This window comes from Myripristis murdjan, chromosome 5 (genome assembly GCF_902150065.1).
Source record: "Myripristis murdjan chromosome 5, fMyrMur1.1, whole genome shotgun sequence".
Lineage (NCBI taxonomy): Eukaryota > Metazoa > Chordata > Actinopteri > Holocentriformes > Holocentridae > Myripristis > Myripristis murdjan.
The window spans coordinates 34,108,730-34,129,284 of NC_043984.1; the positions used below are offsets into that span (position 1 = coordinate 34,108,730).

The window sequence follows — 20,555 nt, forward strand, 5'->3', positions numbered from 1 at the left end:
AGAGAGAGAGAGAGATGGTAAGAGAAGGAGAGATGAGGAGAAAAGTGAAGAGGAGAAAGAATAAAGGGAGAAGAGGCAGGACCAAATGATTATTTACATTGTTGATTAATCTGTTGTTTTGGTTGTTGTTTTATTAATCGATTAGTCATTTCATTTTGTGCATAAAGTGTGAAAAACACATCCCAAGTCTGACAGGAAGGGATCAGAGCCCAAAGTGATGTTTTCAAATGTCTTCCTCAGTCTGACCAGCAGCCAAACAGCCCAAAGTATTAATTTGATAAAGATATGAACGGAGAAAAGGAATTGGCATCTTCATGAAACTGGAGTCAGCTGGTACACACAACTAGTACACCACTAGAACCAACACAACTATTTTACATTTGATGATGATTTCTGGCCTCATGTCATGAATATTTTCTTCTTATCTCAGCCGGTGTGAAGGTTGACCATCGCATGACTCTGATCTGTCAGGAAATCCTTCAGGTCAAACTGATCAGTAAGACTCACTGCTGTGTTGAAACTCAGTGTGTGCAAACTCAATTTTCATTATTTGTCCTTTTTTTTTTTTTTTTTTAAAGTAACACAGAGATTGTGCAGTCACTGTATTATAATGTTTTAAATGAACCACTTGCCCTTCTTTTATCATCAAATGTATATCCTGATGCATTTGGTAGTAAACAGGTGCATAGTGTGTTTAAGTGTGTGTGTGCGTGTGTGTGTGTTCTCCATGCCTGAGGCTTGATGTTGATCTTCTCGGCAGCGTTGGCGTTCAACCAGTTCATGTCGATCTCGCAGTCGAAGTGTCCGATGTTGCAGACGATGGCGTCGTCCTTCATGCTCTCAAAGTGACTGAGGAGCAGCGACATCACTGACATTTAGCCCAGTTTAACACAGTTTCAAATACAAAATAACTTCATGTCGTCAAATTTACTTTAACTTTCTGACACGAGTTCTAAGCAACTTTTAATACGCAATTAAAATTACTAACACCAATATTTCTTTAATACAATCATTTATTTGCTTAATTGTGTTTTTATGCAAGTGTGTGTGTGTGTGTGTGTGTGTGTGTGTGTCTCACCGTCCCAGGATGATGTCTTCACAGCCGGTGGTGGTGACAAAAATGTTTCCCTCCTTACAGGCCTCATCCATTGTGGTCACCTCGTAACCTGCAGGCAGTGGTCATTAAAACAGTTATTACCACTTTATTATAAAATAGATCCTCCTGGTCAAACATTACAAGTGAAAGCTGCTCAGTCCAATTTGACTTGGGTTAAAGTCCTGAAGGACCTGCTGTATTGTTTTCACGACGCATTTACAGAACCTGGTATCTCTGAAACCAGGTGATGGCCTGACCTGCCTGTAGGACCACTGATGCTCTACAAGCAGGTCTCACATCTCTGGTGTGCGACATCCTGGCTACAACATAAAGCTCATAAGCCCAGGATGTAAATAATCCATGATGCAGTTTTATGGCTGGTCTGCCATTAACAGATGAGCCAAAAAGCTCGTTTTGGGCCCTGTTACCACCACCAGGTCAGCTGTTTCCGCTTTGCGAACAAAACGGAATGGATGTGTTTTACTTTGAAAGCGGCTGTCTGGGGCGCCCCACTAGCTCACAGCGTAGAGCACGTATCACTTGTCAAGGCCTGATTGCAGCATCCTGGGTTTGAATCCGACCTCAGGCCATTTGCTGCATGTCATCCCCCCTCTCTCTCCTGCCTTTCCTGCCTCTCTTTACTGTGACTGTCAAACAAAGCAGAAATGGCAAAAAAAAAAAAAAAAAAAGCCGATTGCTTGCGCTTGTTTCATGGTAACAGGTTTCCACTTTTACATCAAACCCAGTGAGAATGGTCTAACTGCATCCTGGCAGTACAACACAACACACCGTCTGAGAAAATGTCACGGATTAGTGAGAGGACAGGAAGTGGGTCAGTGTGGTTGTGTGTTTGTTGGTTTGGCGAAGGGATCAACAGACGAGACTTTCAAGGGGGAAACTGGAGTTCAAGACTAACTAACGGATAATGTGACTGGTTTTTCTCCTGTGAAGAACACAGCGTGTGGCCAAACAGATTTTAGACAGGAAAAAAAAAAAACGTCTGATTTCAAATCTCTGCTTAAAAGTAGCGAGTAACAACATTCAAGTAGATTTTTCAAGTATCTGTACTTTAACTAAGTACAGTTCTGAAGTAAATGTGCTTCATTACTGTCCACAGCGGGCTGACAGATACAAGTCCAGAGTATTTAGAAAGCAAATTGATTGAAATGTGTTTAAAGTAATTTTCCACAACATTCTGATATAAGTAAATGTCCGACTGCTATCAAAGAACCTCCCTGAAGATACACTACTCACAAAAAGTTAGGGATATTTGGCTTTTGGGTGAAATTTATGGAAAATATAAAAAGTTTACACTACAGTGATATTATATCATGAAAGTAGGGCATTTAAGTAGAAGCATACACTGGTGATTTCCTCATCTCAAACAATTTCTTGAAACAAAAGCCAACAACAGTGGTGGATATACCACAACAAAAAATGTCAGTGTCAATAACTTGTCATGTGCCCTTGAGCATCAATTACAGCTTGACAACGACGTCTCATGCTGTTCACAAGTCGACTTATTGTCTGCTGAGGCATGGCATCCCACTCTTCTTGAAGGGCGGCCCTCAGGACATTGAGGTTCTGGGGTACAGAGCTCCGAGCCTCTACACGGCCACTCAGCTGATCCCATAGGTTTTCTATGGGATGCAGGTCTGAGAAAGTGCAGGCCACTCCATCTGAGGTACCCCAGTCTCCAGCAGCCGTTCCCTAATGATACGACCTCGATGAGCTGGAGCATCAAACACCTGATGTGAATTTTGCCGTTAAACTCCTTGTTAGAGAACAGCAACTTGTGCAAAAAGTACTGAAACACTGAACAGTTGGACATGTGCATTCAAAAGTTTACAGAAGGTCACATTAAGTTCACCTGTAAAGGTTATAATGCATTTTAGGTTCATCCTGAAATTTCACCCGAAAGCCGAATATCCCTAACTTTTTGTGAGTAGTGTATTTTAAAGCTTTCTGGAGCCTTGAAATCACAGGTACTGCTGAGACGTTGTGTTCTCGATCACCCACCCTCCATGGCGGCCTGCAGGGCGTTGATGGGGTCGACCTCGGTGACGATGACTCTGGCGCCGAATCCCCGCAGGGCCTGAACGCAGCCTTTGCCCACGTCACCGTAGCCCGCCACCACGGCCACCTTCCCGGCGATCATCACATCGGTGGCGCGCTTGATTCCATCGATCAGACTCTCCCTGCAGCCGTACAGGTTGTCAAACTTACTCTGCACAGGGGAGAGAGAGAGAGAGAGAGAGAGAGGGAGAGGGAGAGAGGGAGAGGGAGAGGGGAGAGGGAGAGGGAGAGGGAGAGGGAGAGAGAGAGAGAGAGAGAGAGAGAGGAACAGATTATTTAACTGCTGGTCAAGCTTTTTAAAAAAAAAGACAGACAGGTCTCTCACGTGATGTAAACATTCCCTGACTTTTCTATACCGAAATGTCTTCATGACCTAGAAATTGTGCGGCGTGTGTGTGGAAAGAGGTGACAACAAGAGACTGCCTCCAGACAGAGCAGGAGCAAAGTTTTGTTCCTGTTGTGTCTCATTCAGTCTGACGGACCGTGAAGCTGACGGCCCTCCACACTGCTCCCGTGTGTCTCTAACAGGAAGTGACAGACAGTAAGACGACACCCAGTTGGTGTCAGAAACGTGTAAACACGCAGAGCTCAGACGTAAAGTAGATGTGAGAGCATCACTCTGCTGGCTGGTCTGGGCTTTCTGTCACAGGCCGCGGCAAACAGCTCCTGCCACTCGTGAGCTCAGAGACGAAAACTAATTATTTTAAACCATCGCAGGTCAAATTTTCAATATGAAAATAACGCTTCTTAAAAGAGACATGGATGTTTATTAACACATTAGCATATGTGCATATGTTCTTGAGCTAATATAAGTCTACTTTCTAATATTTGGGTTCACCAGGAGCTCCGCTGTAGAACAGAGATCTGATGTTTTCACCTCCTTATTTGTGTACGGCATTCACAAAACAACTGTCAAAAATATACTTCACTGAAATATGAAAAAGTTAAAAACATGACTCATCCAAGCTTGCTCATAGTTCCTGCCCCTGTGCAATTTACAGATTCATCATTGACTGGATCTATTTTCTAATATTAACAGTTACGTAATGAAAATTCTGCAGACATATTTAAGTGATTCTATCAGCCACGTTAAACTTGAAAAATGAAGAGGCGAAAAACAGAAGATCTGTGTTCTCCTCACAGGAACCAGCGGCACTCCCAGTGAGCCTGAGTGGTAGGAGTTAAAACCGATATTGAGCTCAAAAACATACAGGCCAGTGTTTTACTGAACTTCTACGTCGCTTTAAATATTTTTTGATGTATCTAAAAACATTTTGGGCTTCCTCTTTTTGGTATTTATGCCTTTTATTAAACAAGATGATGCATAGGAGCTTGAGGTGCTCCCAACCTCAAAATGTAGGGCAGATAATATTGAGCCCTGATTATATATAAATTTAAAAATCTATTGTATGGTTCAGCTTTTTATTGCATATAAATGGTTGAGATAACTTAGACGTCAGTCAGTTGTTGACTCTTCACACACAAGTCTTAAGAACTGATTAGTTTTGATCAAATTGTTCTTGTTCCTTCATTCAAGCTAATGCTATTTTTCAAGCTGTCTGAGGATGAAAACACAAACCTGCACCTTGTAAAACTGTAACACACTAACCAACAATCACATGTTTTACCGCGTCAGAAGGGTCATTGTTTTTTTTTCCTTTTTTTCCCCATTTCCATTCAACCTGCGTGATTCACGTTCGTTCATGATGTCATTAAAACACTGAGGATGGCAGCGGGTTGGGGCTGGTTACCTTGGTGACGGAGTCGTTGACGTTGATGGCGGGAATCTTCAGCTCTCCTTTCTTCATCATCTTGTACAGGTTGTGGACGCCGGTGGTCGTCTCCTCCGACACGCCACGGATACCTGGAGGTAAGATTTAAACATGGAGGCACGGGTTACTTCTGATCCACAGGAAAGAATTTTTTTTTTTTTTGCTTTTTTGTCCCTCACATCAAAATAAGCGAATAAAACTTTCCGTTAATATTGAAATGATCTATTAGATGACTGTGGGAAATGTAATCAATAATAAAATGTGATAACTGATTATTCATTTATCAAGTAACAACAGTTGTCTGATTCCAGCTTTACTAAGATGCTACTGCAGATACTAAGATTTGTCTTCCTATTCTCTGTTAATATCTTTATAAAATAAATACTTTGGATTTTTTGGCTGTAGGTCAGACTAAGGAAGACATTTGAAGACATCACTTTGGGCTCTGATCACTTCCCATCAGATTTTGTTATTGTTTCATTTTAAAAATAATAATAATAATAATTTATTAATTGAAAAGGATCCTGCTGTATGGATGTTTCCATGCCATCAGCAGTTTAATATGGGAGAGAGCCAGATGTGTTGGCCAGTGTGAGCTCCACCAGGTTATTCAGGTTACACACACACACACACACACACACACACACACACACACACACACACACACACACAGGCAGCTGGTCTGCAATGCCTCACAGGCCATAAAATCAGTTAATGCCAAATAATATTTGGGTGGCAGGATTTTCCTCCTCACTGGACAAAGTGTGGAAAAACTGCGCCTACACCAATACAGATGGACTAATGGGCACATTTCCGAATGAGCTTTGTTGTTGTACAAAAAAGGATGAACAGAGATTGATAACTTTCTATAAAAGGAACAGACAAGCATATAAAAATAGATGACAGTTATATAGCCAATAATGTTACTTATGTCACTTTTTCAGAGGAAGGTCTGGATTTAAGCTCATCTGTCAGATTTGTTCTCAATCTCACAGCAAAGTGGCGAGCAGATCCTCGTTTTTCAAAGTGGTCAGGGGTCTTGAGGGGCTTTCCAGCGATTCTCAGCAAAATGAGAAGTTATATTTCATTGTATTTTAAGTCACTAAAATTGCTGAATTAAAAAAAAAAAAAAAAAAGACAAACATTTTCTTTTCTTGTCACAACCCTGAATGTAGTAGTCATTGTTAAAGAATGAGATCTAAACAATTTTACACCGGACACAAACCAAAATATCTTTACTTATCAGGGTCCACGGGGCAAAATCACTTCAGATGGGGGTCTGAAAAATCTACAGCATCATGAGATTTGGTGTTTTAGTTTGTGCACACGAGAGTTATATTTTCTATTCAGGCCTGGATGGATACTGATCAAGAAACTGGTATCTCTTCCTTGTTGTTTCAATGCAAGGTTATTAGGTTTTGCATTTTTCCATTGCTTTTTTTCCATTTTGACTTTGTTTTCAATTTCAGTTTAGTTTTAGTTCATTTTTCAAGTACATTTGCTAATTTAGTTTTTACTCTTTAAAAATGCTGAGTTTTAGTTTAGTTTTTTTCTAATTAGTTTTAGTGTTAGTTTTAGCCTCTTTTGTAATACAGGGTACTTGTCAAGGGTGAGAGAAAGTGTGTGTAATAAAAACTCAAAACAAAATACCATTTTAAAAAGTGTATTCACTGAGGACGGATGTATATTCAAATAAATTGACCGACAAAAAAGATAATTTTCTCTATAATTTTAGTTCATTTAGTTAGTTTTGTGTTTCAGTTTCAGTTAGTCTTTTTCATAAAGCCTTGCTTTAATTTTCATTTCAGTTAATGAAAATGTTTTTTCAAATCTAGTTTTTGTTATTTTGTTAGTGTTAATAACCTTGGTTCCATGATGACGAGTGCACGTTTCACTCGGCTTCACATGTTATAGTTGTTGTCATGGCCATTTGCACCACAAGTGATTACTGATTTATTTATTAATAATTCTCAGGACTTGTTGTCCTCAGGTGGGGTGGAAAAACTGTAGTTTTTAGACTTGAGTCTGGTTAGGACCAACATTTCAGGTCTGTGCAGGACTGTATTGTTACTCAGGGATATTAAAGTGGGAAAAAATCCATCCTAAAAACATTTGGGCTGTTACAAACAGCTGTTGCTGATGTATTTTGCATTCCTGTCTACATTACAACAGTTAGTGTGTGTCTCTGTAGACGAGGTATCACCACATCCAGATGTTTCTAGCAGCTCCACTGGAGTTTGATGTCAGAAAATGTTTCATCCACGTAAATATCAACAGTAAACATCAGGTTTTGGTATCAGTCCTTCACTATCAAAAAGCGAGGCCCTCTTCTTTCCAGAGCTGCCATTTTGCACAGATGTTCAGCGATCATACAGGGAAAAATCCTTCATACAAGAGGACAAAGGAGCAGCACAAAGACCAGAATGCAATGCAGCAACAACATGTTGAAGTTTAGCGTAAAGGTTAGCAGGGCATTCAGGAATCCATTAACTGCAGCAGAAGCAGGTTGAGGGAACATGGGTTCACCGAAAAAGAAAAAAAAAAAAAAAGTGAACTACAAAACTTCTGGAACACGCTGCATATCGCAGGACTGATGATATCCAAGAGTATCTGAGCGGGGATTTTTACTCCAAACTTTTTCCATCTTCAGACCCAAAATGAGTAAATAGTAAATATACTGTCGCCTCCTGGGAGCCTGGCTCATTAAAACACACCAGAGCTGAGCCAGAAACGAGACTGTGACCCATTTTTTGGTCCCAGCTGCAAGTTTAAGATTAGAACTGCTGTTTTAGAGATGCTGCAGTAGCTGGAGTCACTCCTCATGTTTTTAATACCTCAGACTGTGTTTACATGCAGCTTTAATATTCTGATTCCAGTCTAATTCATATAAACACCTCAGCCAGACAAAAACTGCACAACTATGTTTACATGCAGCCTGAACAGTTTGTCCCACTGACACTTGAAGGTGGTTTCTGTAAACCTCTGATCCAGCTGAGCGGCTTAGCAGATGAAGCTGACAGATCAACAAACACCAGCATGAAGCTCACTCTCCTTTTATCTGCAGCCTTTAAAAGCAGGAAGTGAGGAAAAGACAACACTTATGTCATATCATGATATTACAATATCTGAAATTCCAAATGATATCCAATTTCATGTCATGACAGATGTCAATATAATCGCCCAGCTCTACTATGTAGACATGTAAATCTTGTTGTACAAGCTGGTTGCATTGTGGGGTTTACAAATATTTTGTAGGGCATGCATGTGGACATGTTGCTTCCATACTCGCTTAGATGACGCATGCAGGACTTTTTTTTGTTGTTGTTGTTGTTTTCAGGGCTGTCTGGTAAATATCATGTATCACCCTAAAACACAAGTCTGAGTCTTTGAAATTCACCAGAGTAAGACAACAGAGGCTGTTTTTTAGAAACCGTATGATCTGTGAAGTCTAGAAACCTTTATTCATTTCCAAATGGTGCAGTGATTCACCGCAGGGGTTTCCTACAGCTATAGTTTAACAATATTGATTAAAAAATACTTCAGAGACTAGCCATTCATCTTAAAAAACCCTTAGGGCCTTAAGGATGTGTGTGTGGGTGTGTGGGTTTTCCTCAAACCCACAAACTTTAAAAGGATTTGCGAAGCCTGTGTTTTGCGCTATGCACTAATACTGCACTAATAATCTGATACTGCTGTAAATCCTCTTTTTCCTCACCCTGCTCCTTGGGGAGATCACATGCTTTCCTCAAACATCAATAACCTCTGAGTGGTTGTTGAATTGTCTTGCTGTCAACACAAGAAGAAAACTCACTCTTGGTCTGTTAGAATGACACACTGTCAGTCTGAAACACAGCCATCCATTTACACCACTCCTTAGTCACAAGTCTGCAACTCTGAAGAGAGATCGGATTTCATGTGACCAATCACAGTTTGCGATTTCCCTTTGTTACAGTAGGCAGATAGACTGACTTCATTAACTAGAGTAGAGTGCATCTGGAGCCTTTTAGAGGCAGACTTGGAGAAAACACACACACAAAAAAAAACCAACAGGATGAAAAACTGAGTCGAATGTGAGCGGGTAAATGACTGTAAAGACAGGATGAGGCTATTATAACAAATTATGCGCCAAAAGGCCAAAATGGTTTGTGCTGTCCAGGATAAATTCAGATCCGTTGTGTTCCTTTATTTCCTTAAAAATCTGCTCGACGTGATTTCTCCCCATTAGTGTCTAAATGATTTATTTCTGACAGAGGAGCATGACGTTTTGATGGCTCAGAGTGTGCATCACATCTGCACTCAGAGGTTTCATGAAGATAAATGTTACAGCATCGTGTTACCGATGACAAAAACCAGACAAAATCCTGTTATATGCAAAATAATTGGGATGGGGATGTTTCTTGACTTAATAATTGCCCTTGCCTTGCATGACTTTAAGTAATGATTTCTCTGGTTAATGAAAGTCAGAACTGCTGTGTTACACCCAGAACAATGCTGCCATCTAGAGGCCAACACCCTGCACTGCAGCCTTTGAGCCCGGAGCCTGCAGTCACCGCTGGACACCGACACGCTGCTGGAAGCTTTGGGAACACTCTCTGGTTGAAGCTGCCTAACCAAGGAAGCAGCTATGAGTCTGTTTTCTTTCTTTCTTTTTTTTTAAAATTCACAACATGAGTCTGGCTGCGAAAACAATGACAGTGGCTGGTAACTTGCTCTGCTCACCACAAAGAGGTAACAAGCCATCATCTGGAGGCCTGTTTTATTCCCAGTGTGCATTTAGAAATGGGCATAATTTTTAATCATAGTGCAGTCTTACAGGGCGGCAGTTTTCAATCTTTTTCCATGCCCTGAACACCTGAGTTGACTCTCATTGAGCCACGGACCCCCATATGAAGTGATTTTGCCCTCAGGATCCTGCTATAAAAAGATATTCTGGTTTGTCTTAAGTATTAAATATTTAGATGCCAAACTTGAACACTAACAAACAGATTCAAAGTGGTGAGATTAAAACAATGTTAAAAGAATCTATCTTTTGTATTGTGACAGTTTCTAATTAATTACAGTGAAATTAAACTTTTCCTCAGTTTGCTGAGGACCCCTCAAAACCCCTCAAGATCCTCTGGGGGTCCCTGGACGCCTCGTGTCCGCACTTGACTGCTTTTATTTTGGTTTCTCTTTACTATTACGTCATTATTTCCCAAAATATTATCTGTTAGTTTTTCTTCATTTCTCCTTTCCTTAATTTTCACTGTGACCCACACTAGACTCCTCTTAATTGTGTGAAACATATTCTATATATTGACTGAAATTGAAAAGGTAATTAAATTACTACACTTCGTCTACGTAACACAGGTTTTTGACCTTTGACCTGCCTGTGGAAGTTCATTTCCCTCTCGGCGGTCAGGGAGTCTGAACATGAAACCACAAGGTCACAGGTCTTTTGCTCATGATTTTGTCACATAGCTGCAGAACTACAGCTGAGACGTTAATAATCCCCATTATGTTGCAAAACACACTGACAATGATGATTAATCTGGCTGATGTTCTGAATGTAAAATATTTTACAGCATTTCATATCAACATCTTGGCTGAAGTGCCGCTGGTGTTGTCTAACCAAAAAAGGAAACATGTTTTGCTGCGGTCAAACTGTGTGAGTGCTCATCATTAGAGCTAACACCGTGATATATCATCACACGTCAGCTGTAGTGGAAAGAGCTCTCTCTCCCTTGTGTTTCCAGTCACTTGCATGAATATTGTCCATGAAAGCAGACGTGCATTTAGTGGTTCTCTTTTGGCATCTTAAGTCAGTCCTGTCAATTTGTGTGACCACAGAACCTAGAGCGGTAACCGAGTCCGCAGAATACACAGACGAGAAAACAGAACCGAAACTGAAAAGGATCAGGGAATGAGTTGTGTGTGTGTGTCTGTGAGGGAGCGAGAGAGAGAGAGTGAGAGAGAGAGAGCTCGGACCTGCCAACAGTTTGGGGTACTTCTGGTGCACCAGGTTGGTCAGATCTCCACCGTCGTCCAGGATCATGTTGAGTGGCTGACCGTCTTTGAAGTAGAGAGTCTGCTCGATGCACCACATGTACTCCTCGTCGGTCTCACCTTTCCATGCATACACTGAATACACACACACACACACAGTTTGTTGCATACAATATTTCAGTATGTGTTAACATGCTGCAGTGTTCTTGTGTGCACAGGGAGAGGTTATCAATAGTTAAATAGATCAACACTGCACGGACTCTTCATCTGTCTCCCTCTTTCACATAGACTCACACTGCAAAAACTCAATCTTGCCAAGATTATTTGTCTTATTTCAAGTCAAAAATGTCTTATTACTAGTCAAAATATCTCATTACACTTAAAATAAGACATGATCACCTCAGAAGTAACTTGTTTTTAGACAATTGTCTCTTGTTTCAAGTGAAAATTTGCTTGAAACAAGTGAAAATTTGCTTGTTTCATTGGCAAAATTTGTTTCTTGTTTCTAGCTAATTTTCACTTATTTCAAGTGAATTTTTCACTTTTTCCACTGGCAAATTTTGCCAATGAAACAAGTGAAAATTGTCTAAAAACAATTACTTTTGAGGTGATCATGTCTTATTTTAAGTGTAATGAGATATTTTGACTAGAAATAAGACATTTTTGACTTGAAATAAGACAAATAATCTTGGTAAGATTTTGAGTTTTTGCAGTGTACTCATGTCACCTTATCAAACTCCTGGGTATTCATTCTCTATAAACTCAGGTACCTTTCGCTGCCATTTAAGCCTGCTGACATACAAAGTAGCCTAGTGCAGCTTTAAAAAGTCTTAAAGCAGCTACAGTTACATTAATTAAGCATGTGTAGTGAAATAACACCATGTAAAAATGTGAAAGTAGGATGTTTTAGAGACTGCTGTTTAATTAAAAAACTTGGTGTGCTGAAATCAACACACACACCTGACCAGATGACTTTAACGTTCAGGGAACTGACCATTTGGACTGTTTAATTCAAGGGAATTCATTCAGAATGTCAAAATATTGTGCGGAGCTTTCACATAAACATATACACACAGGCGGTGTGTGTTTTACCTGGGATGCCAGACTTGGCGATGGCGGAAGCAGCGTGATCCTGGGTGGAGAAGATGTTGCAGCTGGACCACTGGACCTGGAGAGGAGGGGAAGGAGCGGTATTAAGAAGACGCTGTGCTAATTCAGGTGCTGGTGGGAACATCAGACATGTGGGACTCAACAGCTCAAAATCAGGAATTCAGGCCTGAGCTCATATAATGTAGAATAGACTTAATTTGCTAATGTCAAAATAGCAGCATACTGTAGTTCTACAAAAACTAATGAGGAAAGAAGACAAAAAGCAAAGAAAGTACACATGGTGGACATGCAGCACGATCATTCACCAGCATGTGAGGGAAACAGACACGAGGCAGAGAGCGCAGGTTGTTCCCAGCTCCTCCAGCAGCCTGGTGTTTATTCTGTGAGGCTGCTGGTTCCTGACAGGACGTAACCAGTTCTGGATGGACTGATAAAAACCAACAGCAGCCTCTGATAACGGCGGCATGGCCTTGAGACAGAGGGACGAACAGCAGGAGGAGGAGATCAGCAGGCAGGTGACCAGACAATCGCCTGTTCACATGTGGATCAACCGAGTGAGACAGTTGACCTGTTCAGCCGCTGCATTTTTTAAGAGTGCGCAAGTTAAAATTTCACGTGGTTGCATTTGTGCGAGGGCGTGGGATTCACGTTCCCCAAAATCGAGGACACACAATTAACAAAAACAATCTATTTAGCTGTTACCATGTTCCTTTTTAAAATAAGAGGGCAGAGAGGAGGAATCTGGTAGGACGGGAGAACAAACTGACACCACTGATGATGAAACTGCAGGCGAGGAGAGAGAGAGGCCCGACTGACCGGATGCACCGCAAAGCGTAAACTCAGGCACATGCAGGAGCTTGGCTGTTCACACCAGAAGTGTAGGGGAGGGAAAAATCAGAAGTGTTGGCAAGCATGGGATGAGATTTGACCATCTACAATGTATCTTCAGTGTGTTTTCTTGTGAAATTTGCTTGTGGTGCACAGAAAAAAACAGACGAGATGCCTCCCCTGTTACGAGAAGGAGCGCTTCACCAGGACAATTCCTCTCAAAATGAATGAAGTGGATCTGGATCAGCAAACACCATCTTGATGGAACTCGTGGAACTACAGTTTCTGAATCACTACACAGAAGTGTCCCTCAGCCCTGTTAGTATTTTTTTTTTATACACCTCGTAGGTGAAGCTGTTGCATTGTGACCCAGAAAAAAAAATGTCGTTCCACCTCTAAGCAAGAAAGATGGCTGGAAAAGAGCATTCATGAGCTGCTGTTGTGCATCCTTCAAAACATTTTTGCAGCTCAAAATCGTGTTGTTTTCTAACACAAATGAATAGTCAATTATTCGGCGGGAAGTAGGGGATTTCATTGACCAAAGAAGACCTTTCAAGAAGTCACAGACAGCCCAACAAATGTGTGTCTGTCAGCAAAATCCTGCAGTTGTGGTTAGTGGCTGTTTAAAGCTAACACTGGCTGGGGTTAATGCAGCACAAATGTGCAGGCGGTGCTGGAAAGAGTCGGTATGGTCAGCTGACTCCCTGGATGATTAAAGGTTAAAACCAAGCGGCTGGTAAATGTCACCTCGGCTCCGAGAGCGGTCAGGGTCTCGATGAGCACGGCGGTCTGCAGGGTCATGTGGAGGCAGCCGGCGATGCGGGCGCCCTTCAGCGGCTTGGTCTGGCCGTACAGCTCCCTCATCTTCATCAGGCCCGGCATCTCGTTCTCAGCGATGTCGATGGCCTTACGCCCCCATTCAGCCAGGCTGATGTCAGCTGGGAGATAGACGGGAAGAACAGCAGCGTTAAAGTCAAAACAAAACACCCTCAGCTCTCTCTCTCTCCAAACCTCAGTAAGATTTAAGATAACTTAACGTGACTTTGACTCTGCCCAGCGGGAACTGAAGGTCTAACTCTGCCCACAGAGGAGAGGGAGGGATACTAAAGCACAAATAGTCCAGCATGAATTAGCTGGCATATTTTTGACAAAGACAGAGCTCAAACTAGTCGTGAAAAAAATCACACTTAATTTCAGCCATGCTTTGTTCCTTTTGTGTGCTTTCTTTTTCTTCTAAATTTGTGACTTCTATTTTCTTCCTGTTCAGAAAAATAAGCTGAGTACTGGAATCTGTACAGGAAGCTTTTGTGTCCATTTTCAGAACAAACTTCGGGTTTTGCTTTGCCAAGTCCTGTGCGAAAAGGGCTACAGACAAGATGTCAAACATTAAATATGACAGTTTGTTGTCATTGCAGGCGGTCTGGATGGCTGACCTCTGAATGCTGGGTTTGTACCTGCTGGAGGAAACAAACAGAGCCAAAGTGTACCAGCATGTGGCCGCTGCTCATTTCCAGCCCTGACCAGCAGCAGCTAGTCACTGAATTTGAGATCGACCCGTTTTTTTTTTTTTTCATTTGAACAGAGAAGTGTTTCCTGCAACTTTCTGCTAAAGCTCTACTCTTGTTGATCGACTGAAGCGCTTTTTGCTGACTGGTTTTAGCAGTGGAATCAGATCTACCTGAACAGGGCTACTACAAGTGTGCAGGAGTCGATCTGGAACAAGCACATGAAGGACAGCAGGTACATGACAACAACACTGAAACAGATATATATATAAATCACTAGAGCAGGGCTTCCCAAAGTCTGGACCCAGCCCATACCCTGTGTTATGAATACAGTATGTTATCAAGTGTAATGCTTTCCATTGTGTGTGTTGTTGCTGCCAAATTCATGCATTGCTTTTGGGGGTGCATAGCTTTTACTGTGTTTACAATAACATACAGTAACCCTGCCCTCACTGAAACACAGAAAGCCAAGGAGCGGAGAGAAACTAGCAAGACCATAAATGACAGTAACGATCAGCCTACTGGTACATGATGCACAATGCCATTTCTCCCACTAGGCTTGAACGTATTTTAAGTTATAACTGAGTTGGTTAAATGTCATTTTGCTATTAAGTAATAAGTTTGAGAACCCAGCAGCACATCGACATGTCGAGACACCGTAACAGAAACTCCAACTCCAAACTTCAAATCTCCACATCGGTAACTTGAACCAACTTGCAGCAGCTCTTGTTTAAAAAAAGCAAGCAACAGGTGAAGGCATGAACCAACTGGGAGTAACCGCCTCCAGCGTGAGTGCCAGTGAGGCAGCACTATGGGATGTTTAACCAGGAGCCACAGCTTTGACAAACAGGATCAGCTCTGTCTGTGCAGTAACTCCTTCCGCTCACTGGCAGCTGTTGGTGCTCCTGTGTGCAGAGGCCACTTCTGTCTCGTTAGGACGAACATCTGCTATAATAATCTACTTCCTGTTTTCATGATATCTGAACACTATACGACACTGAACTAAATGGTGAATTAAAAAAAAATATTTGATACTTTCAAAAATTATGCTGTGCAAGCTGAACCTCCATTTCAACATTGCGTTTTGAGACTGCATGCATCCAGAATCAGAACATTGGAAAAGCTATGCTGCTGCGTTCAAATGCAAGTTTGAAGTAGGAAATTTCCAGCTGGTACTTCATGATTATAGCGATGAGACTTTTCTTTGCCCAACATGAACATTCTTCCTGTTGCATGTTTCCAATGGGACCTGAACATGGTCGGTGTGGTTTAAAAAAAAAAAAAAAAAAAAATTACTAACAGCTAAGTGGTTAGTGCTCCCATGCTGAGTTGTACTGATTTTCCTGCTCTTAATGATTTTGTTATTGTTGTCTTGAAAAAAAAAAGAGAAAACATTTGACCAAGAAATGGACGTGGTAGCTACTGACCACATATTTTTAAGGCTTAGCAGCAGCTAGAGTGATTCAAGTCATAAACTTATCCAGCAAACGTATTTAATGTGCACCGCAGTGTCAGCTTCCTGTAAGCAAAATAATGATTTGTGTTGGAAAGCAGCAGCAGAATTCGGGAGATCCGGTCCCATTTAAGAGAAACGTGCCACTTAAAACGTCCAAGTTTGAAACGCCAGCTTAAATCACAGACTGACAGGGAGGATGACAGGAAAACTCCATACATTTTCCCCCGAGAGGAAATGTGGTGGATCTGGAATACCACATTTGGCCAAAAGGTGTGTCAATTATATTTTTACTTCCGAGGCCTATGTGATGTTCATTATATTTGACAGTGTTAACTGGTTTGCATGAAACATTACTGACTGTTAGTGCAACTTTACAGAAAACAGAGCAATAATTGGTTTGACACACAAACTGCGGGTCAGTAAAGCCTTTTGAGACTTTTACTGTGATTAAGAGCTCAAAATAAAAATGAACTTGAACAAAGCTTTTTAAAGTCCATGTGGAATGCAGTTTTTTCTTGTTTGCTGTGGTAAAACTGTACCACTCCTCGATATTAATCTGGTATTAATGCTGAGATCAAAATTCTGGGAGCATGACAGCGCTTCATCTACCAAAACACACAAGGACTGAAATCCCAAGCAGGCTTTCACTGGCCTTCAGGCTGTACAGCAGCCTCATATCTGACTACTGTCTCCTAACATCTGCACTCACAGATCACAGGCGTCTGGACCTCCATCTATCCTGACTTCAAAGGAGATGGGAGAGATATTTTATAAGACAATGTCCACTGGGCTTTCAGCCTGATTTCTGGCCATAGTGATTACCCATGCCTGCTGCAGACGTGTGCTTTAGTGTGTTTAATAACATTATCTCTATCATTCTGCCCCATGGGGATGATAAAACATCTTCGGTCTCTGCTGCTCTCTCCGAACTGAAAGCAATATAGGCTTTCATAGAGATGTAAGTTGAAGCAGAGTAGCAGACGTGCCCTGTATCACTCCACGCTCAACGCAATTCAGAGGCTTATTTTAAAAAAAATATGTATTTTCAATTGACACTGAACTGCAGCCTCAGACGGACAGTTTTACTCCACATTATTCTCTACTGCCTACAGAATCTGAGCTAACAGTCAGTCCTACCCGAGCCTTAAAAGTTTAAGAGGTCATTTATTTTTCTTGAACAATTCGTGTGCTGCCACAGACTGTTTTTTTATATGTTAAGGAAAGTACTACTGGGCTGATGCATCAATACTGGAAAACAGTCAATGTCTGGTCAAGTGTTGGTCTGCTACTAGGAGCTGTCCAGAACAACCAGTTAGTTTCTGTCCATCACCAGGGAGCTGAAATGCCTTGCTCAAAGACACTTGGACTGTAGTGGATGAAGAAGAGGATGGATGGGATACAGTCAACAACAGACAAAAAATTATTAGGCCTAACTCGGCAATAGTGATGACACACCAGGAAGTGCCTGATCTGTTCATTTTCATTCTACATGTGGCTCAAAGGGGGAAAATGATTCCACACTGCAGAACAATGTGTTTTATCTGGAGGAGGACTGGGGGGAATTACCATGACACAATGGGAGATCAACTGATCTAGGTACTGTAATTCTATGATGCAAGCTCATACTGCTTACCTCAGGATGCTAAAGTCTTACAACATGACATTTAACCCCAAAACCCCAACCTGCACAAGCACACCACAACCCGGTTAACTGCACTGAACCGGCACGGGCCTGAATGCCCCAGCAGAGTGAGGATTACAGGAACAGGTCGACTGTGAGGTCAGACAGCGGCTGAACTGAACTGAACTCTGGCCAACACAGCTACATGACAAAGACTGGATTCAGACTGAATCAAATTTGTGTGTGTGTGGTCCTGTACAATCAAATTGGTACAGCAAGGCTCTAATACTGCCATGGTTTGGGGTTCAAATCCCCCAGTGGCCACCCAGGAATGTGTGAACCCAGTACAGTCCTTTGAAATGCCAGCATGCAGCTAATGGTGTGTTACAGATAAAAGGTCCTTATGCAGGGCATTGAAATAATAATACTTCCCTCATGACAGATGCACACATTGTGCCAACCGTTTTGGCTAACAGCACCTGCGCTGCTCGCAGTACTAGATTTGCAGCCTCGGAGGGATGATGAACCTCAGCCAATGAACCATAAATTAATGATCTGCATGTCCCTCACTGCCAGACATCTTTTACACAGCTTTGCAGACAGGCTGTGTAATATCCTTGGCTCACATTTGGCATCTTGGTAAAAGCCATAGCATTGCCAACGATACGGGATGTTACTTTTTTTTGTTGTTGTTGTTTTTTGGGTGGGTGGGGGGTGACACTACGCCTAAGTCATCCAATTTGATTCCTGTGTGATGATGTTAGCCTCCTTAGGAGCCATTTCATTGTAGTGAGACCATTATTTGGAGCTTGATGTCACTGTATAAAATGAACCATTGTGACCTCTAAGATAATCACAGATTCATGAAACTTTAGATCCACAAACTAGAGGACAATTCTAAAAGCAAAAAGTCTCAATAAATCAAAATATCAGATCCAAATACTTGTAGAGTCACAATACATATTGAATTGGCCCCTCAAGTATCGAATTGTTAGATAACCATTTCGTCCCAGCCCCACGCACTACACCTCAACTTCCCATGAAATCAGCTACAGTGGTGATTTGGGGTGCTAGGATAGGACAGGGCGCTACAGGCACAGTCCCCTCATTATCAGCATAATGAGCCGACCAGATGAAAGAGCCTTTCCAGACGTTATAGTCCAGTGCTAGTCAGGTCCTCAAGTCTCATCCTCCCTGCAAGATTCTGCTCCAGCCCTCAATATGCAAATATGGGGCTGGAGCGAAAACTTGCAGAACAGGTAAGAGGAAAACTGCACTAAACTACTATACTAGCACTCCAGTCAAAAAGCCTTACAATGCAAAGACATTATATAACCTTTGTCTGCAGGACAGACACGGTAAGAATGACTAATCCTTCTAGTAAATGAGTGGGTGACTCTCCATGAGCAGTTCCAGTCTTCACACACACTCTTTCTGCTGAACTCTGACATGGTTAGTGTGTAGTTAGTTAGACCAGGGTGTGTAGACTTTGCCCCGCAGCTATCTTTTAGCAGGACATTGAGTAACTCAGCCTTTCCACAGCTGCAGAAACCAGCAGCTGCTCACAAACAGAGTGTCACATTTTGGGAATACCGTCAATGCATCACAATCTCAGATATTTTAAGTGGGACAGCATCCACATTTTAGAGAACAGAAAAGCAGTATTTCTTTTCTAATCAGCTTGATGGTGCTTTCTGTGATCCAACTCTATGAGCTTAAAAAGGTGGGTAAATTGATTTAAGAAGATTTACCCCCCTTTACTTCCCTGGCTTGGTCTTAAGACCGGTAAAGCTCTCAGCCACTGATCAACAACTGCTTCAAAGCTTCCTTTTTAACTCCCAAAGATCATAAAGTAAATAATAACCCTGCAAAAGTATTTAGCTTGCAAAGAAGAGGCTCAGTGCACCACGTGTAGTCCCGGCAGTACTACACTGTAATATCTTCATTGTTTGCCTGCGCCTGTCACTCATGCCAAATCTGGCGGCGCGGTGCAAAGCCTGCTGGGAGTCGTAGTCTTCAGGGGAAACTGGGGCCGTGAGACGCAACGTGTGCGGCTCTCCAGATAAACTACAACACCCAGAGCCCGGAGGATTACTTCTGCTCACAGTCAAGCCCCCATGCTCGCCTCAGTCACTGCCACACATTGATTCATTCTCAGCCTGTTGACAAACTTGGCAAGCAGCGAGAAAATGACTCATCAAGTTGGAAAAATCGTGCAACAAACAAAAACTAAATGACCACGTCGTTCATGATTTAACTGTAACGCGGCAAAAGCCCGGATGACAACAACAAGGCTAAGCTCCACTCTGTGCACCATGTGCTAACCAGTTGGAAACAACGCAGCCGAGTGTGAGCTGACAGCCTGGCAGTCTGAAGGATTAAATTAAGAAACCTCTGAGCCCATTTTCCACTCGTTTCGCTGAAAGGTTAGCAGGACGAGCTAAACCCGGCGCTCGCACAGGCGCTAACGCAACGTCTCGTCAGTTTGAACCGCTTGCTAGCTAGCGAACCGCACCGCTATTCTTCGTTGAGAAATTAAACTTCAACGTGCAGTTAAGGCGATAAAAGTTGATACTGACCGACTTTGAAGGGAAGTTTCTCGGACATGGTTGTTTTCTGGTGTTTTGTTCCGGGCGGGTAGAGAGAAGCGGCTGCCTGGCTAACGGACAGAGAGGGAGGGACGGAAACATGACGGCTCCGCTTTATTCAACGGGCGAACGCGGGGCGATGCATTATTCATGAGGGGGCGGGCCTATTCAGCCAACATGCGATTCCCATTGGCTGAAGCAGCTCCTGCCCCGCGTGTGAGGGATATGATTGGTGCGGAGCGCATATGGGCGGGCCAGCCAATGACAGCTCGAGATGCGGGGTGGGTGTGAGTCGTGCACGTTAACGCGTGTGCGTGGGTGCGTGCGTGCGTGCGTGCGTGTTTGGCTGACAGAGTTAGAACAAGTTTAGCCCGGACTCTGTCAGAGACTTCCTGCTGGGTAGATACATGTAACATTTGGTTACATTGTATCTGTATTGATCAATCATCTCATTCTATTAAAGCAATATTTAATTTATTAGCTGGAAGGGATACGATATTATCACGGCACTTCAGTCA

At 42.3% G+C, this 20,555-nt stretch overlaps 2 protein-coding genes across 2 annotated transcripts in view; one reads left to right on the top strand and one right to left on the bottom strand.

Annotated features, from left to right (window-relative positions):
* The window catches only part of ahcy (adenosylhomocysteinase), a 28,483-nt gene extending 8,322 nt beyond the window's left edge, over window positions 1-20,161 (bottom strand). The window contains exons 1-8 of the mRNA XM_030052386.1: window positions 20,029-20,161; window positions 13,615-13,805; window positions 12,022-12,097; window positions 10,912-11,064; window positions 4,924-5,036; window positions 3,116-3,323; window positions 1,079-1,166; window positions 732-849 (exon numbers count right to left, since the gene is read on the bottom strand). Coding sequence (XP_029908246.1) covers window positions 732-849; window positions 1,079-1,166; window positions 3,116-3,323; window positions 4,924-5,036; window positions 10,912-11,064; window positions 12,022-12,097; window positions 13,615-13,805; window positions 20,029-20,056 — 975 coding nt within the window. The 5' untranslated portion in view covers window positions 20,057-20,161. The remainder of the gene's footprint in view (window positions 1-731; window positions 850-1,078; window positions 1,167-3,115; window positions 3,324-4,923; window positions 5,037-10,911; window positions 11,065-12,021; window positions 12,098-13,614; window positions 13,806-20,028) is intronic.
* The window catches only part of LOC115359829 (zinc finger protein 585A-like), a 1,044,768-nt gene that overhangs the window by 482,704 nt on the left and 541,509 nt on the right, over window positions 1-20,555 (top strand). The gene's annotated exons all lie outside the window — the stretch shown is intronic.